This window comes from Zootoca vivipara, chromosome 12 (genome assembly GCF_963506605.1).
Source record: "Zootoca vivipara chromosome 12, rZooViv1.1, whole genome shotgun sequence".
NCBI lineage: Eukaryota > Metazoa > Chordata > Lepidosauria > Squamata > Lacertidae > Zootoca > Zootoca vivipara.
The window spans coordinates 12,726,725-12,745,900 of record NC_083287.1 but is presented as its reverse complement, the minus strand read 5'-3'; the positions used below and the strand labels follow the sequence as shown (position 1 = coordinate 12,745,900).

The following is a 19,176-nucleotide window of genomic DNA, read 5'->3' as shown; positions in this document are numbered from 1 at the left end:
CCTCCTTAGAACAAACCCATAGAAACTAGCAGGCTTTCTCCATCCCGATGCCCTGTAGATATATTGGATTACAACTCTCATCAGCTGTGTTGGCCAGGACTAATGGGATTGATAGTCCAAAACACTTGGAAGCCTGCAGTTAATTATGGCCGAGTCTGGATCCAAATTATAGCAATTGACATTACTTGCTACCAGAAGGGAATTGTCCCCAAATGTTAAATCTCTTACTTTAGCCTTGCCATACGTCCAGTTTTCCCCAGACATATCTGGGATTCGGCGGGCGGCAGTAACACCTGGGTGGAGTTTCCATAAAGTGATCAAATGTCTGGGAAAAGCCAGAATTATTTGGTCCCTGTGACTATAGCAATTTGAATTTAAGCCTCTTTCCTATATTTTTGTTCTTTGTTGGAAACTCACCAGGCTGCCCTTGGCGGTGGCTCGGGTGAGGCGCTGGGCCTGCCTCATCTCTACACGCCCTGGCTTCCAAGCAGACTAGGGACATGCCGAGAAGAAACAGGCCCAGTGCCTCGCCGGAGCTGCCTCCAAAGGCCACCTGGCAAGCCCACTGCTCGCAGCAGATCGCAGAGGGCCTCTGCGATCTAATGCAGCAAGGTGCTGGGCCTGCTTCCTTGGACTAGATACAAGCCAAGACTCGCACCTTGCATCATTTGTGAGCAGGAGGCCAAAGACAGCAAAAGTAAGGCGGGCGACAGAGATGTGGGATGGTGTGTATATGTGTGCCTCAAATGTGTGTGATGGGGGGGGGTTGTCTGGGGTTTTGGACTTTGGAATATGGCGACCCTATCTTGCTTGGTGTCTGTGACTGTAGCAATTTGAATTTAAGCCTCTTATTTTTTGTGTTTTTGTTTAAAAGGAACCAGTGAAAAGGATATTGGCTCTTACAGAAACGTGCTTAGTGGAACGGGACCCAGCTACCTACAATATTGCAACACTGAAACCCTTAGGAGAGGTAGGGCGGAAACTTGTTTAGAGCTTTGGATAGGGTGGGAAGGAATAGTAACCTTTAAGCTATCTAAATCTACTGTTGTACGTCTATTAAAATCTGAAGTTTACACAACAAGCTTTGTAACCAGCTTAAATGCAACCATAGTGGGATGTAGAAAAAACGAAGAGTATGTCGTTCACAATACTGAAACTTTGAGTGTGTCATTTAAATACAGTGTGCAGAATAATGACAACCTGTTTGATACACTCTTTCTTTAAAGGTATTTGCGCTTGTGTGCGATTCTGAAAATCCACAGCTTTTTACCATAGAGTTTATCAAGGGACAAATCCGAAAATATTCTTCAACAGAGAGGTATTTTTAAACAGTTCTTGAACTGTTGTTCTTTACTGGCATGTCTTGGGTAAACCACGCAGTGCTTACATAGTTAGTTTCACTCTTACAACCAGGTCACAATGCTGCATTTACATTTGATTCATTCTAAGCTTATGCCACCTCTGTGAGGGAATGACATTTTTAAAGAACCCAGTACTATCCCAGAAGGAAAAAGAGAAAAATCAGATACACAAAGCAATGAATGGCAGGGGTGAATTACCAATAAAAATGTGAAATGCAGGTAGGCTTTTTCCTTACTGAGTTTTTTAAATACCTAAAGGACTCCTTGAAACATGTCTCACCTAAACTTATCAGTTTTGTTCCCCATCTCCGCAGATGAGTGCAGATGATGATGATGGGAAATGTTTTGTTGTCTTTCCTATTACCTTGCAGAAAGCTATTCATTAAACCACAGTTTCCCTCTCACTTAATCACAAGCTAGTTATCAAGCCTCCATATGTCAACATGCTGCCTTAGTCACTTTCCTTTCCCTCAAGTCACCCCCTGCAGTGCCATTGAAGGGACAACCCAGTTAAAACTTCCTATTACGAGGCATTCATACATTGTGAACTGCCATGTGATCTTTGGATGAAGGGCAGTCTACAAATTCAAGTAAATCCTGTCTTTGCAGCACTTGCTCTATATAATCTTAAGCAGAATGAAATGTGTATGTTCTTGTGGGCTTATAAGCATGCTTAACATCATTGGCTGGAAAAGCTAATTGTTGGGGGCAATTTTCCTAGGGACTCATTGCTAGCCAGTTTGCTGGATGGAGTAAGAGCCTCTGGAAATAGGGATGTCTGTGTGAAAATGACACCAACAGACAAGGGGCAGCGGTGGGGCTTGTTGAGTATGCCTGTGGAAGAGGAAGTCGAAAGCCTTCATCTCAGGTTCTTGGCAGCACCTCCAAGTAAGTCTTCTGCTTTTGGTTTCTAATATTTGAAATGAGTGCGTTGCAAGCTTTTTGCAAAGCAAGCTGCACTGACATGCTGCAATATCAGTCCGCCTGACACTTATATCCATGCCTGTCCTGTTGCAGATGGCAACTTTGCAGATGCTGTTTTTAGGTTCAACTCCAACATTTCCTATAGTGGAGTTCTGCATGCAGTGACTCAAGATGTAAGTTAAAAAGTCATTCTTCTGTACATTTTGTGTTCTGTTCCTGTCCAAAGGGTTAACACCTTTCCTCCTTCCTTCAGGGCTTGTTTTCAGAAAACAAAGAGAAGCTAATCAACAATGCCATAACAGCGTTGCTCTCGCAAGAGGGTGACATGACAGCATCAACTGCAGAGCTTGAAAGCCAGTTCCAAGCCGTTAGAAGACTAGTTGCATCCAAAGCTGGATTCCTTGCTTTCACTCAACTTCCAAGGTAGGTACTTGGGTTTCAGCAGCAATCCTGTAATAGTCTGTGAGTTATTTACATTCTGAGCCCAATTCTGAAGTTTGAGTCTTCCACAATGGTTTCTGCAAAGCAACATCAATACTGCTGCAACCGTCCTATCTCCCTTGCTTTGCTCTTCACTATTGTTAGCTGATCTCAGTGGTACATATTATCAGTGATGTATGTATAGACAGTTTTGCCCAAGCCTGCAGAGAGCTCAGCCTTGCCATTAGCCCGATGAAGACCAACATCCTCTGTCAGGATGTCACCAGCACCCCATGCATCAGCATTGGTGACCACACTCTTGAGGTGGTAAGGCTGTTTTGTCTACCTGGCTTCCACCACAACCAGCAAGATCTCCATCAACATTGGGCTGGACAAGTGTATTGGCAAGGCAGCTATGGCAATGGTTCACCTCTCCAAAGTGGTCTGGGAGAATGTGATGCTAATGACCGATACTAAGATGAAAGATTGCATGTTAAGCATGCTGCTTCATGGAAGCGAATTGTGGACAGCTAAACAACCGCACAGAGCGACATCTCAATGCCTTCCACATGCACAGGAAGATTTTGGGCATCACGTGGCAGGACAGAGTCTCAAACAGAGATGTGCTCTCCCAAGCCCACATTCCCAGTATGTTCAAACTCTTGTCTATGCTGACTTGGTCGTGTCTACAAAATGGAGGCAGCACAACCAAATGCTTTCATCTGCCCCAGTTGCAACAAAACATGCCTCTCCCATATCGGTCTCTACAGCCACAGCAGGTGCTACAACCTTTCAACAATTTGACTTCACCCCCAATGGTGTACTCCTCCATTGTCTCCCAAGACTGGCAAATGCCAACAATCTATGAACAGTGCTGGGTTATTTAACTACAGTTAAGGAGGGTGGTGTCTTGGAAATAGCCCTCAGGTTTTTCACTCATTTTTAACTACAAGTTTGATTACAGCTCTGTATATCAGTAATTACAAATATCTTTAAGAGTGAAGTTTATGTACCTCTTGCTGCAAGCATGCACACAGTTATGTGTATTTATCAAAAGGTGCAGAAGCAGGTGGAAAAACTGTTGCCGTTTCTAATAATCACTGGATCAAATCTAAAAATGTATTGGAGGTTTAGTGCCGGAATTGATGTTTTCTCTTTTGGCTTCTGCACATCTGTTTACTTTTATTGTGCTTGGGGGTTTCAAGACACCTGAAGACTTTAGCTCTGTTACTTAAATAAAAAGTACCACCTGATCTTTTATGGGTCTTTCAGTGGCCTCCCATCCAGATTGCTGACCCAATGCAATAGTCTCAGTAATGCTACAGCTTTTGTGTTCCCAGGTCCAGCCATTGATCCCCAGCTTTTACTATTCTTAAACTTTGCTCTTCAAATACAGTTTGGCAGCTCAGTTGCACTTAGCCATGTAATTCATTTCCCGTGACAGACAAGGCCTCCATGCTCTTGTTTCCCCCCTGCTATTCTTGGCAGCAATTATTTAGCTGTAGCTTATTAGAAGATTTTCTTTTTACTGGCGGTTATACTGCCCACAACTACTAGAGCATATCATTGTGAGCTTTCATGAATAATTTTGAAAAATTTAAAAAGAAAAGTAATTGACTGAACTTTTAGTAATGTTCAAGTTTACTGTTCCCTAAATAGGCTGCTGTCAGTTATGCTTGAGTGTTTATTTACACACATTTTATGTTAGGGCTTTTGATATTTGTCAAAATACTGCTACTATTTCAGTATTCAGTCTGCTACTTTGCTATGTTTTGAAAGGTTTCGAGAGCGCCTGGGAGTGAAGGTCGTGAAAGCTCTTAAAAGGAACAATGATGGAGTAACTCACGCTTCCATTGATATGCTATGTGCCCTCATGTGTGTAAGTACTCTTGGGATATTTATTTTCTTGGTTTGATGTGTTATACACAGTAATTCCTATAATGTCATAGCCTCCGTAGGAAGAAGCAGCACTATGTGATCAAAGGAGTTGTATAGCTTTATCTGAACCCATCAGTACAGGTTTTGAGTGATAAACAGGCAACTGCCTATTCAACTCTCCCCAAGGCTAAATACTATACACCTAATCAGTCAATGGTGGGGACAATGTTAGGGGAGCAAGAAGCTTTTTCTCTCTTCCTTTACGGGTGTGGGGAATTATGTGGTCCTTAATTGGGGGGGAGTAAAGGGCGGAGAGCCTTAGTTACACAAGGAAGCTTGAGCGACTTGTTTTAGCTTATGTAGATTTTCTGACATTATAAGAACCATCATTTTAGCAAGAAGGATATTGCAGTGGGTCTCATTTAAAGAATGGATGTTGTCTTGATATATGACCTCCCAAGTGCATAGCCTATCTACATTATTTTGGAACAAATAAGGCGAACTAAGAACTCTTTAATTTTTATCATGCATTTCCTGCTAGCATGTGTTTCCATTTAGCTGGAGCCTTAAGAGTGTTTGAGACCTACATTCTGATGAAATGCTATCTTTTATCCATAGCCTATGCATGATGATTATGACCTGAGGCAAGAACAACTAAATAAAGCATCTCTTCTTTCTTCAAAGAAGTTCTTGGAAAACTTGTTGGAGAAATTTAATTCCCATGTGGTAAATCTTTCACATCAGTCAAATAATAAAGGATTCTATGTTTTTTTGGGGGGGGGAGGGGATATGTGGGACAGAGGTCCTACAGTTTAGATAATTAAGAGATTTGCAAGGATATTCAGTTTTGCGTCTTGGTTTTGGTCTTGATCATGCCTCTCCGTTGAATACACAGTTGTATTTGAAAACTTAAGTGGAGGCAGTGAGACATAGCAAGGGCATGCCACTTTGTAGCTCATAATCCAAGGGCAATTTCAGCAAGCGTTTTTCATAAAAGCATATTCATCTATTTTAACACTGCTATATCTGACATATCTGATCTTCCTTTTTCAATTTCAGGAACATGGAACAGGTGCCCTAGTTATCAGTTCACTTTTGGACTTCCTTACTTTTGCCCTCTGTGCTCCATATAGTGAGACAACGGAAGGGCAGCAGTTTGATATGTTACTAGAGATGGTTGCATCTAATGGGAGAACCCTCTTCAAGCTCTTTCAGGTGAGTTCAACATTAAGAAAGGAGACAGCAAAGATTCCACCTCGTTTCTGCTGCTAGTTGAACTGAGCTAATACTCTTGAGGGAAATTAACATCATATGATGGTAATTTGTTGTATGGGAACAGGTCCAGTTGTGGAGCAGAGGCTTTTGACTGGAAAACCCGTTAAAATCCTCAACAAGTAGCAAGAGCCAGAATGACAGCTGTGGTTCTAGATCTTTGTATTAAATCTGTCCCAGTACTGTAAATTCTTTATTGGAACAGATCACTTAATACTGTAGTTGGAAATAATGATGATAGATCATGGAGTTGGAAGGGACCCTGAATATAGTCCAACCCCCTGCAGTGCGGGAATATTCGAACCTACAACCTTGGCATTTCAGCACCATGCTCTAACCAGCTTTGCTATCCATACACTCCTTTTTATTATTTGTTTTGCAGCATCCTTCCATGGCCATTGTGAAAGGAGCTGGATTGGTTATGAAGGCAATAATAGAGGTAATGCATCTATGCAATCTTGTAATATTTTACTTCCTTATAAATAGGAATGAGAATGGCTTAGTTCATCAAACATGCATCCAAAGTCTTTTTTTTCCAGGGAGAAAATTTTCTGTTATAACTTCTTGCACACTTGCATTCAGCTGTTTGGAAGGAGCAGTTGGCTCACATCTTAAGGGTGTTTCTCAGAGGTGTTGAGTGCACAGCATAGTGGGTGATGCTGCTCTCTTGTGGCTGCAGACAGGAATCGTAGACTGTTCTTTGTCCGTTAGACACACAGCCATCACTTCAAACTCTTGACTGACAAGCTATGGGAACAGGCAGGCTATATAACTCAGCTCACATAATGAAAATAGCAATTGGAAAAAACAGCAAGAACATCAGCCAAACTACTGAAACTTATGAGAAAGAACACTCCACTAAACATATAGTAGAAAAAAATGAAACTGTAGCCAACTGGGTGGTTTGATTCATTGCCTTCAGGAAACACCCTTCTGAAATGTGAAATGAAATGAAATGTGTCGATAAGCCCCAAAAGGATGTCAAACACAATACAGTGGTGCCTCGCAAGACGAATTTAATTTGTTCCGTGAGTCAATTAGTTTTGTGAAAAATTCGTCTTGCGAAATGCGGTTTCCCATAGGAATACATTGAAATTTCTTTTATTGCCCATAGGAACGCATAATTAAAATTTCAATGCATTCCTATGGGAAACCGCGATTCGCAAGATGAATTTTTCACAAAACGCATTCGTTTTGCGAGTAACCATCAAATCGCCAGATGCATTCGTCTTGCGGGAAATTCGTCTTGTAGGGCATTGGTCTTGCGAGGTACCACTGTATACAGAGAATTTTTCACACACATATATACACATATATCACTTTGTAAATTCTAGGTAGCACACAGAATTAAATACAATGAATTCAGTAAAATTCAATTTTGAATCCCCTAAATACCAAACATCCTTAGAAATAGCAAGCACAGGCAAAAAAATCTACCCGGCCACCATCAAATGCACATTAGTTTGTGCTGGGAGAAAGGAGTAATAATATTAATAATGATAAATTTATTATTTATACCCCGCCCTTCTGGCTGGGTTTCCCCGGCCACTCTGGGCGGCTCCCAACAGAATATTAAAACAGAATAAAACATCATGGCCACGTTCTCTATTTGAAAAATATGAAAGCCAAAACTCTTCTGCCTGTAGTACTCTTGTGATTTGCCAAGGGACATAGCAGAGAGTTTTTTTAAAAGTGCAGTTTTATAAAGTACCTTCATTTTAAGTCCCGTCTACACTGTGAAAGCATTGCAAGCTACAGGCAGAACAACTTAACTAAGATTTTTTCATGGTTATCCTCTTGCTCTGTTTCCAAAGGAGGGAGACAAAGAAATAGCAACCAAAATGCAAGATCTTGCCCTCAGCGAAGGTGCCTTACCTCGTCATTTGCACACTGCTATGTTTACAATAAGCACAGATCAAAGGATGCTTACAAATAGGTAAGTCTATGTCACTCGCTTGCTTGCTATCATTCCTGTTGTGTGATAACCTCCTAATTTTATAACCTGTCCCTTCCGAACTGATCACTGCACAGAAAGTACCTGTCTCACTAACGTTTTGTCCCATCCCACCCTACCACTGAGTAGACCATTGAAGGTGGCAGGCATAGAGGTAGCAGGTCAGAAACCAATAGGCAGAATTATGGGAGAGAACATGCTGAAAACCACTGTTCTGTGGTAATGGCAATTTGAAAAATAACCACAGATAGCAGTGCTTACCATTGGCATTAAGAAGTCTGCAATCTAAGTACAATATTTGTAGTCTACCCTAAGACTTCCAGAAGTGTAGGCTGTATACCAGTAGCAGAAATACAGTTAAGTTGGGAGTTAGATTCCATATGTTTAACAGCAACTGCAAAACAATGAAACGTATTACATGGTCTGAAGTTTAATCATTTTCTGGCAAATAAGTAGCTCATTTCTCAATCTCTCTATTTCTCAGGCAGCTGAGTAGGCATCTAGTGGGCCTCTGGACAGCTGAAAATGCAACGGCTTTAAACTTGTTGAAGCGTATTTTGGTAAGAGTCTACATTAAATGTCATTCTTAATTTTGCTTGTGCTGTTTTGCAGTTGACTCAGCTCTGTCTAATCAGCAAATGCTTTAAATAGGCTAGGTAGAAACCAGTGCTGAATAAATGTTATGCTTGGATTTACACATGTTGATTGAAGATTTCATGGTGGATCTAGAGAATACTTTAAGCATGTACATAAACTTTTGTACAAGTATAGTTTTTCTTCAGGTTTTCTGAATTGTAACTCTGCAGGTGTCACTCCACAAGTTCTAACACATTTCAAGAAAGGCTCAGTGGGTGAGGCTCTGTTTATGAAATCCCTTGCAAGACTTCCCCCTCCCCAGCCCAAATAGAGAAGATCTGGCACATCGAATGACTTTTTGGAGCTTTTCCTCAAACTTGTACCGGTAGTCCCACATGCTTCCTGGCAAACCTTTTGAGAAGGTTTGAAAAGCAGTTTGTGATATGGCATGGGGTCATTTATCTTAGTGGGGGGGATACCAGTGGGAATCATGTGCAGTGTAGTTCTAAGGGTTTGTGAATAAAGAAAAAGTAGTTACATAGGAAGTAGAAAGATATGCAGAGAGAATGTAAGGGTCACTTCACACATTGGCAAGTCTTTACACGTAGGGTAAAATGTGTATATAGTCATGTTTGAAAATTGCATGTGTATGTAGTACATCCACTTGTGAGGGTATTTGGGTGGGAAGAAAAATAGATTTAAAAATCCTAAATCAAATGACATACTGGACCAGTTTGCACGTTACAGTTTGCCATGGTTTATGGTTTATTGTGAATAAGCCCGCACTGCTCAGTTGCCTCTTCCCTAGATCTGGGAGAAACAAATTATGAGGCTCGGCTTAATGTTGGGTGTGAACCAGCTCTTGTGGTTTGTTTCTCTCCAAACAAGCCAATTTTTTTTCCTGGTTTGTATGCAACACTAAGCTGATGCCTCATGATGCCCAGCAGGTGGGCATGATTGAGCCCCATTCATTAGCCTACAGCTTATTCACAGTATAAGTCATGGTTTATTGTTTGTTGTCTGCTATAAAATTCTTGGGGGGGGGGCAGTAAAAGAAATATTGTGTGGAAAGTGTTTCAAATGGTGAGTGATACTCAAAGAGGTAGAAAGCCCAGAATACAGGCCTGAGAATCAGTCCCATAGCTTATCTGGTGAACAGGACTTCAGCCCGTTCTGGAAGCACTAACTCTCTTTATTTCAGTTGGATTCATATCCAACTGGAATATATATATATATAAGAAGAAGAAGAATTTATTATTCATACCCCACCCACCTGGTTGGCTTTCCCCAGCCAGTCTGGGCGGCTCCCAACAGAATATTTAAAAGCATGATAAAGCATCAAACATTAAAAATTTCCCTAAACAGGGTTGCCTTCAGATGTCTTTTAAAAGTTTATTTCCTTGACATCTGATGGGCAGATGTTCCACAGGGCAGGCACCACTACCAAGAAGGCTCTCTGCCTGGTTCCCTGTCACCACTTCTTACAGGGAGGGAGCCACCAGAAGGCTCTCAGTGCTGGACCTCACTCAGTGTCTGGGCTGAACAATGGGGGTGGAGACACTCCTTCAGGTATACTGGGCCAAGGCCGTTTAGGGCTTCAAAGGTCAGCACCAACACTTTGAATTGTGCTTGGAAGCGTACTGGGAGCCAATGTAGGTCTTTCAGGACCGGTGTTATGTGGTCTTTGCGGTCACTCCCAGTCACCAGTCTAGCTGCCACATTCTGGGTTAGTTGTAGTTTCCGGGTCACCTTCAAAGGTAGCCCCACGTAGAGCGCATTGCAGTAGTCCAAGCGGGAGATAACTAGAGCATGCACCACTTTTGGTTTTGGTTAATAAACATATGCTCTTCGACTCAAGAAACTTAAAGCTTTTTTTGTGGTTTTAGCCATCAGGCCTGCTCTTATACCTGGACAGTAGTGATCCTGTTCCTGAAAAAGATGCTGATCGGATGCATATTAGGGATAACTTAAAAATCGCAAATGTAAGTATATGCTCCACCTTTAAGAGGCTTGAATTCTCTTCCTTTGCATTGTTGTTGCTTAGTGCCCTACATGGTGCATGATCTGAGGATGAGGCACCCTTGGATATAACCATTGTAACATATTTCAGTGTTTCATTCACATTTCCCGTGAAATTAATTTGGATTAACGATGAGCTTTGTTCTGCAGGATCAATATGGAAAATTTAATAAAGTGCCAGAGTGGCAAAGGCTTGCAGGAAAAGCTGCTAAAGAAGTTGAAAAATTTGCCAAAGAGAAGGTGGATTTGGTATTGACGCACTGGAGAGACAAAATGGGGATAGCTCAGAAAGAGGTAATACGTTTAATCCTCTGCCTTTGTACTTTGAGCACCAATGCTATTTATTTATTTTATTGTACCACCCGAAATGTTAACGAAGAAGTCTTAGCTTTGATTTTATTGGTATTTTTGTGCATTTAATTAAGTTCCAAATACATTTTTATCCAAAGAGAAATTTGTGGGGGTGGGGGAAAGGATTTCTCCATTAAAGGTGATGACTGGACTTGCATAATGAACCTCGGTGTTCTTTGTGGTCTCAAAAAGAGACGGTCAAAATAGTGTGAGTTCTGCGGTGCTCCTGCCATACTTTCACCTTTTCAGCTTGGGCAACTGGTACGCTCCTTGTAGAATGCATGACCTGGTGCTTCCTTTCCTAATCCTTCCAGTAACATTGGACCAAAGCTGTCCATTCATTTTACCTCTTTCCTACCTTAATTCTTGTAGTAATTGTGAAGTTTAACAGGCTTCTGGTGCAGTGGTAAAATTTGCTACTCTTCCTTGATGCCAAATGTATTGTTAGTGGTGCTTGATGAATGGTGGTTCCTGAATGGTTAGATAAGTGTGGAGGGGCAATGGTGTGGTTTAGATCCCTGCTCCCTCTTGGATTCCTCTTTCCAGGCTTATGATCTGCATCCTGCTTTCTCGTGCTCTTATTTAGTATTTTTTTGTGTGCATTTGGTTTACTTGCGGTTCTTCTGGCATTCCTCACTTTGGCATCTCAGACAAACGGAAGTCTAAATCGCAATGGCCCGTTTGTCAAATGTGCTTTCATTTTGTGTGAGGGCTTGTCATTTGACTTGCTGTTGACTTGGCAGGGAATAAGGCATGATGCATCTTATGCAGGACATTGTATGCAAGTACTTTGTGCAAATTACTTGACCTGAAATAAGTGAAGACCAAAAAAAACCCCACTTAGCTTCACATCAAATTAGATAGCCTTTAACAGTATATCAAAACTTTATGTGACAGGTTGAGCAATGGGGCATGGCTTCCATTTTGGTTTATAGGTGGTCTTTCTGTTGAGTTGCTTAGTAGATAACACATGATACGGGGACTGTAGCTAGATTTTCCAGAGCTACATTACATTGCCAAATAGTCTTGAGTTTAGCTACTTACGGGCTATAAAATCTGGGGGTGCATTTGAAGATTCTATTCTGTGATGGTGTTACCTTGGAAGGTTTCTTGTAGATGATTATTCTAGGTATTCAAACATTTGAGAGGCGCTTTTGTTAAAAATTCAATTTTTGTTTTTCTTTCTACTTCCCAAATACTACCAGGACAGAAATAATATGGTGAGTCTTGAGTCCTTTTTCCTTTCTGTAGAGTGTAGACGGCCTTGAATTATACCTGGCATGTAGTGACCTGTCTGTCTGTATACGTTAGTTTGAACTATTTCTTGATCAAGTTTGGCTTGCATTCTTCTGAGCAGCTCCTTTGTCTCCATTCTGCAAGGAAGTAATCCTCTACTCGCCAATTTAAACCTCCTCCATCCTGTTCTAGTTACACCATTCCAGATTTAACTGGCATGACTGTCTTGTTGTTCCCATTCATTTTGGTAACACTCTAAAGATGTGGCTTTCCTGCATGCACATTTATTCTGTAACACAGTTGTGGTCTTATTGCATTGCTCCCGCACTACCTGATCCAATGAAGTTGGACTCATTGGCAGTAAAGTGTAATCAAAGAGATAGCCAGGTCACAGTCAAGTGGCCCTCTGGCCTTACTTGATTTGCTCTCTTAATTTTTATAATGTGTCTCTTTTTAGCATTGAGACAGACCTGTCTTGGAATAGAACATAACACATTTAACTTTTTGTTCAGTTTATTGGAATCTGTGTGATCTCATCTCACAGCATGTTGACAGTTTTGGATTCACAAATCTTCCTTTGCAGAACATTAATCAAAAGCCCGTCATACTGAGGAAAAGAAGGCAAAGGATAAAAATACAAGCAAACTGGGAACTCTTCTATTACAGGTACAATTGTTTTGCTGTAGCCCAGGCATGGGCAATCTCTCTTTGGCTCTTTGAACCCTCCCTTGGTCACAAACCTTCACTGGCCTTGCTTCTCCTTTGCCTGGCTGGAATGTGGCCTGGAACTCAGATAGTGACTTCTGCTTGCCAGAATGGAGGATAGAGAGGGATGTTTGAATATGTGTCAAAACGAGGTACAAAGGTAAAATCTGCATTCATTGTGCTGCCCACTTTTGTCTCCAGCACTGTCTCCACCCCCTCCCCCCGCCCCCCAAGCATGTATGGCTCCTGAAAGGTTGCTGAGAGGGGAATGATCAGGCCCTCACCCCTGTTTTGATATAGATTAGAACTGTGTGTCAAATCAGAATTGGAGCAGTGCCACTTTCGTGTGCAATGCGCATTACAAAAATGAAGCGTGCTTTAGGAAGATTCAGAGGAACCTTCGTAGGAATGCTCATGCGCCAATGGGATGCGCACTCTCCTTTTTTAAAAATAGCAGTTGCCAAGGTTTGTTGCAAGCAACCTTTTGAGCAGGGGTCCCCAAATTTACCCGGCTTCAGGCCGGATGCCCGCCGCGCCGATTGCGTGGTGGGCCGGAGGGTGGGGGAGTGCGTGCGAGGGCGCGTGGCTGAGCATGCGCATGTGCAAACACTATTTCTGGCACACTCCCAACCTGGAAAGTGCCGGAAATAGCTTGTGCGCATGTGCAGAAGCCTCCTCCGACCGGGAAGTACACCGGAAATGACGCTTGCGCGTAAACTATTTCTGTCGCTTTTCCGGGTTAGAGGTCAGCAGCCGCGCCGCACCACGCCGGTGGCAGGATTTCCCGGGGGCCGCATAAAAGAGCCTCGGGGGCCGTATGTGGCCCCCTAGCCATAGTCTGGGTACCCCTGCATTTGAGGTTTCCTCAAGTTTCGAAAAGATGCTCCCTTTTATAGGAGAAGGATGCAAAGCCATTTTAAAAACACAGCTGGAGGAATAATCTTTAAGTCAGACATAGGCAAATTCGGCCCTCCAGATGTTTTGGGAGTACAATTCCCATCATCCCTGACCACTGTTCCTGTTAGCTAGGGGTGATAGGAGTTGTAGTCCCAAAACATCTGGAGGGCTGAGTTTGCCTATGCCTGTTTTAAGTGGTTCTGGGGGTTGTTGCCCTTAATTACTATTAAACATGCATCACCTAAACATGCATTACTTTAAGCACATAGCTTGTAACTTTAAAGGTACACATACAATAAAAAGGATTGAAACTGCCTGAATTGACTGTCAGCATTATTCACCTGCTATCCAGAGCTAGTTAGCGTGTGGATTACAACTTTGAAAACGTATTTTCTGTTTCTTTTTTAATGTATATCTTGCCTTACAACACCAAAAGCGGGCAATACAACATTTTACAAAAAAGTTTTAAATTATTTTACATTTGTTCAAACATTCAAGTTACTGATTTAAGTTGGCTTTAAAACTATAGTTGGTTTAGAGTAACATCTGGCTAGCTTGAATGCTAATTGCTGAGCAGTTTTCAGATCTGTAAATATATGTAACAGAATATACTACGGTACATAGTATATACCAGTATTAGTTTAATGGTTTCTAAAAGTCCTCGGTGAGTCACGGTTGCCAGTTTGGTACTTTCCAGTACTGTTACCAGTGGATGGGTGCTTTAATTTTTATTCAGAAACTTAATCCCTACCCCCCAGTAACATGTAGTTAAATGCTACACACAATCTACTTCCCATGTGTTTCTGTATTAAGATTTCTCCAAGATCATGCTAGATCCAATTTGATTTGGAATTTCAAAACGCGGGAAGAACTAAGAGATACCCTGGAGTCTGAGATGCGGGCATTTCAGATTGACAGAGAACTTGGCAGTGCTAATGTCATCTCCTGGAATCACCATGAATTTGAGGTACTCCTTCACACAGTGCTTGTGTTTCATGTAAACTCATCGTTGATTTTGAACATCCTTGTATTGATACCTGGATACACGTACTGTTACTTACAGATGCTATTATAAAAAGCAAGCTTCAGTTTGAAATATCTTTATATAGTCTGCATATTCTGTCAACTTAAGTTGCCATTCTTCTTTGGTTGAGACCTCGCTCAATTTGTACAACTTGCAGACTTAACATATAGAATAAGAGAACAAGAAGAACATAAGTTTAAAGAAGATTTTAAAAATTTATTTTAAATTGTGAAACAGAAAATTAAATAAAAATTATAGAAAAGGGGGGGAGTTTTATATAGTTACAGTTCAGCTACCTTTACATAATGAAAATTTTATATCCACGCAGTTCCTGCTTACAATAATTACTGGGACTGTCATTATATCAAAGAAATTTAGTCAATTCATCTTACTGATTTAATTTTGCATTGCTCAAATTTTACTTGAGCGTTTCTAATCTGAAATAAGACCTGTTCAGTTCAATGGAGCTTACTCCCAGATAAGGACGGAGGTGGCGCTGTGGTCTAAACCACCGAGCCTCTTGGGCTTGCCCATCATAAGGTCAGCAGTTTGAATCAGTGCAACAGGGTGAGCTCCCATTGCTTTTTCCCAGCTGCAGTTCGAAAGCATACCACCACAAGTAGATAAATAGGTACTGCTGCAGCGGGAAGGTAAACCTGTGCTCTGGCTTCCATCCTGGTGTCCCGTTGCGATTTAATCATGCTGGCCACATGACACGAAAAAGCTGTCTGCAGACAAACACAGGCTCCCTTGGTCTGAAAGCGAGTTGAGCGCCACACCCCATAATCGAATTCGACTGGACTTAACTGTCCAGGGGTTCTTTCCCTTTACTCCCAGATAGGATTGCAACCCTAGTCTTTTAATGGTTTCATTTAAACTGACAAAAAGAGCAACAGTTCTAAAGAAAGAAAACACCCACTTTGCTTTTAGATGTTGTGGCTTTGTCATAGCAAGCACCCTGATATAACAGCTCTCTCCCTTCCCTTTTTTGCATACGGGGGATTCACCGCTTCTAAGGTGGTGTTTGTCATCTATACTCTTTATTTACAAATAATAATTTTTAATGCAGTTAATTAAAGCAGCATGTTTTAAATCAATCAGACTATTTTAGTCAAATAACACCTCATATTTATTACCAGGTGTAGAAAAAGTGCCTCATACGTGGGTGTTTCAGAAAAGCTTATCTTGAATATCTTAAATTGTGTATTTTAAGCTAATTCTCTGGCACATACAAACACACATTCATTCATTCATTCATTCTCACACTCTCTTTTTCTCTTGATGAGGTTCATATGGGTTTTTCTTCATTGTACGTTTTAGCTTACAAACTAAAATGTAAAATAGACTATTATAACTAACTGGTTTGTTGATTCCGGAACTTCATTCAAAAGTCATGTTCCCAACACACAACCTTGATTCCTCAGCAATTATGTCAGAAATTTTTGTTCACTTGCTGTATCTTATTTTTTCTCTTGAAAAGGTGAAGTATGAATGCCTGTCAGATGAAATCAAAATAGGGGATTATTACTTGAGATTGCTGTTGGAAGAAGATGAAAGTGAAGACAGTGGAGCAATAAAGAAATCGTGAGTTGCTGTTATCGTCTTAATATTCTCTCTGACATCTGAAATCTTAATTTTCTGCATAATAAACCTTTTGTTCTGCCTTTTTCTTCCAACAGGTATGAATTTTTCAATGAGTTGTACCACCGTTTCCTGCTCACTCCTAAAATAAATATGAAATGCCTCTGTTTGCAAGCCTTGGCCATTGTTTATGGAAGATGCCATGAGGAGATTGGCCCATTTAGCGACACAAAATATATTATAGCGATGTTGGAGAGGGTAAGCATTTTTTTAATTACTGCACACAATTTGGGAGAGCACAGCAGGCATATTGAAGGTGTTTTTGTGTGTGTGTTTTTGGAACTTCAGCAAACAGTGGCTATCAGTGGCATGTGGTCATTGGACTAGGGGGACTAGACTAGTCCCCTAATGGTTCCCGTGGTGCCTCCTTCCCAAACACCAGGAAGCTTCTGCCTGACTTAGGGAGGGAGGTGCAATGCTCACAGGCATGACATCAGCCCCACGCCCCCGAAAAAATCGCCCTTATAAGCTGGTGTTTCTTGCCCTAACTGTTCCCCTACGAAAAAATTCACCGCACACCACTGATTGCTACAGTGAGCTGTCATGGTTTAATTCTAGCCTTCTCTGAGGTTGGCCTTGCAAGTAGTAAAATAAAAGAGTCAAAATGGTACATTTTGGAGAGCAATCCCTACAGCTGCTTCAGTTCTGGTTTCAGCTGTAGATCTGCTTTGCTTTTGTGCATCCAAATTTTTGTACGGTAGATCACTTTCTAGCACTGTATAAAAATAGATGAGTGTTTAGTTTTACTTACAGATTTTGGAGATACAGTGGTCCCTCGACTTACGAATGACTCGACATCCGTAGGTTTCAACTTACGAACGGGACAAATGGCCGCACACTTACGAATTTTTCTACATCTGAACAGAAACTGCTGGCGGCTTTAAATGCAGTTTCCTCGACTTATGAATTTTTCCGAATTTTTTTTTCCTATGGGAAGCCGCGTTTCGACTTACGAGCTTTTTGACCTATGAATGTGCATTTGGAACGGATTAAGTTCATAAGTCGAGGGACCAGTGTAAGAGGATAATTGTGCCTTCAACATAGCAGCACATTTAATCTTAAATAAATAAATAAATAAATAAATGATAACACTGTAGCACATTTCTCAGACTTTTTCCTATTAAAAATGTTTTGTATTTTTCTCTAGTGCACTGATAGACTTGAGCGGGACCGATTGATAGTGTTCCTAAACAAGCTGATTCTCAACAAGGTGAGCAACCTCACATTTCTGCATAAATTGTGCCATTTCAAATAAATTTAAATACTTGCACAGCAGTATTTATTGTAGCTTGGGGTGATCATAAATGCCTCCCTCTCCACACATCTTGCCATTCTCTTTCATTTGTGCTATGGAATTGGAGGTGATATTACATTTTCGATCAATAACCATGTCATTTGATATGTTGAATTGCTGAGAGAATATTGTATGTCTTACAAGGAGATAATAATAAGAATAATTTTATTATTTATACCCCGCCCATCTGGCTGGGTTTCCGCAGCCACTCTGGGCGGCATCCAGCAAAATGTAAAAAATAATAATATGTCAAACATTAAAAACTTCCTGATAAAGAGCTGCCTTCAGATATCTTCTAAAAGTTGTGTAGTTCTTTATCTCCTTGACATCTGATGGGAGGGTGCCACTGTCGAGAAGGCCCTCTGCCTGTGTGTGTTTTTATTTTACCCTGTCCTGATCTTTTAGAGATAGGCTCAGCTAAAAGTCCCAAATCCATAAAACAAATTATATTCTTGTATTAAGGAATAAGGGTCGTCCCCCCATTAAACTTGATAGATACGGCTCTTAGAATATACCTGTGATTTTTATAAGTGTGTGCTAATTTTAAAGGTTCTGGTGTATTTGTTTGTACATCAGTTTATGTATTTGTGTGTCTTAGAGTCATTAAGCAGCATTAGGTTAATGGATTATGCTTAACTAAATCACTTAATCTTGTATCTTACGTTATAGGTGAACATGTGACTGTTGTTTTCCCTTTCTTGCAGAAAAATGTCAAGGAGCTCATGGATTCAAATGGCATTCGGATCCTCGTGGACATCCTTACCCTGGCCCATCTGCACACAAGCAGGGCAACCGTGCCATTGCAAGTAAGACATATTTTACTTCCATGTATATCGTTTAGGAGTGGGTTATTAAAATATTGGTCCCGTGTATTTGAAAGCTGCTTAGCCATATTGTACTTTCTATGAAATGAGCTTCAAATTGAATTATTCAGTGCTGTGAAAGTAGTTCATGTGTGTGTGTTGCTTCTAACTCTAAACGGGGTTGTTCTTGTTTTTCGTCTTTAAGAGCAATGTAATCGAAGCATCGCCTGATATGAAGAGAGAGAGTGAAAAGGAGTGGTACTTTGGCAATGCAGACAAAGAGAGGAGTGGCCCTTACAGCTTTAGCGAGGTAACTTTTAAAGCGGCGGTTGCACCTTTTGAGTCAAAGGTAACGAACACAAAAAGCACAGCGTTGTTTGAGCAACCTTTCTCATTCTGGTGCCCTTCAAATATTTGGGGCTGTCGCTTTGTCAGCCCCAGCCAACATGGCCAATGATCAAGGAGTTTCACAGCAGCATGCCAGGAGGGCACCAGGTTGGGAAAGGCTGTGTTGCAGCATGCCCCTGTAACACTTGAGGAAAGGATGTGCTTATAGAGATATATCTCAGGGGTGTCCAACAGGTCGATTGTGATTATGGGATGTACCTGGTCGATTGCGGGGCCCTGATGCCCCCCCCATCCCCAAATAAATAAATAAATAAGATCAACAACTTTGGCTGATCCTCCCCCCAAAAAGCTCAACAACTCCGGTCAATCCAATGGGTAGATCACTGCCAGTTTATTTATAGCGGGAGTCGATTGCAGTCTCTTGGACGTTGGACACCCCTGATATATCTCATTTGGCCATTGTTGTTCTTGGG

General features: G+C 41.3%; 1 protein-coding gene across 3 annotated transcripts in view; it reads left to right on the top strand.

Moving 5' to 3' along the window:
* DNAJC13 (DnaJ heat shock protein family (Hsp40) member C13) overlaps positions 1 to 19,176 on the top strand; it is a 60,432-nt gene that overhangs the window by 16,177 nt on the left and 25,079 nt on the right. For 2 of the 3 annotated variants that reach the window (XM_035129327.2, XM_060280636.1), the window contains exons 8-28: positions 875 to 970; positions 1,227 to 1,318; positions 2,083 to 2,249; positions 2,379 to 2,458; positions 2,539 to 2,708; positions 4,485 to 4,584; positions 5,202 to 5,309; positions 5,643 to 5,798; positions 6,238 to 6,294; positions 7,670 to 7,791; positions 8,294 to 8,369; positions 10,272 to 10,367; positions 10,555 to 10,698; positions 11,961 to 11,975; positions 12,575 to 12,657; positions 14,407 to 14,560; positions 16,098 to 16,201; positions 16,297 to 16,456; positions 17,406 to 17,468; positions 18,257 to 18,358; positions 18,561 to 18,665. In XM_035129327.2, coding sequence (XP_034985218.1) covers positions 875 to 970; positions 1,227 to 1,318; positions 2,083 to 2,249; positions 2,379 to 2,458; positions 2,539 to 2,708; positions 4,485 to 4,584; positions 5,202 to 5,309; positions 5,643 to 5,798; positions 6,238 to 6,294; positions 7,670 to 7,791; positions 8,294 to 8,369; positions 10,272 to 10,367; positions 10,555 to 10,698; positions 11,961 to 11,975; positions 12,575 to 12,657; positions 14,407 to 14,560; positions 16,098 to 16,201; positions 16,297 to 16,456; positions 17,406 to 17,468; positions 18,257 to 18,358; positions 18,561 to 18,665 — 2,250 coding nt within the window. The remainder of the gene's footprint in view (positions 1 to 874; positions 971 to 1,226; positions 1,319 to 2,082; positions 2,250 to 2,378; positions 2,459 to 2,538; positions 2,709 to 4,484; positions 4,585 to 5,201; positions 5,310 to 5,642; positions 5,799 to 6,237; positions 6,295 to 7,669; positions 7,792 to 8,293; positions 8,370 to 10,271; positions 10,368 to 10,554; positions 10,699 to 11,960; positions 11,976 to 12,574; positions 12,658 to 14,406; positions 14,561 to 16,097; positions 16,202 to 16,296; positions 16,457 to 17,405; positions 17,469 to 18,256; positions 18,359 to 18,560; positions 18,666 to 19,176) is intronic. The other variant, XM_060280635.1, reaches the window with a different exon arrangement.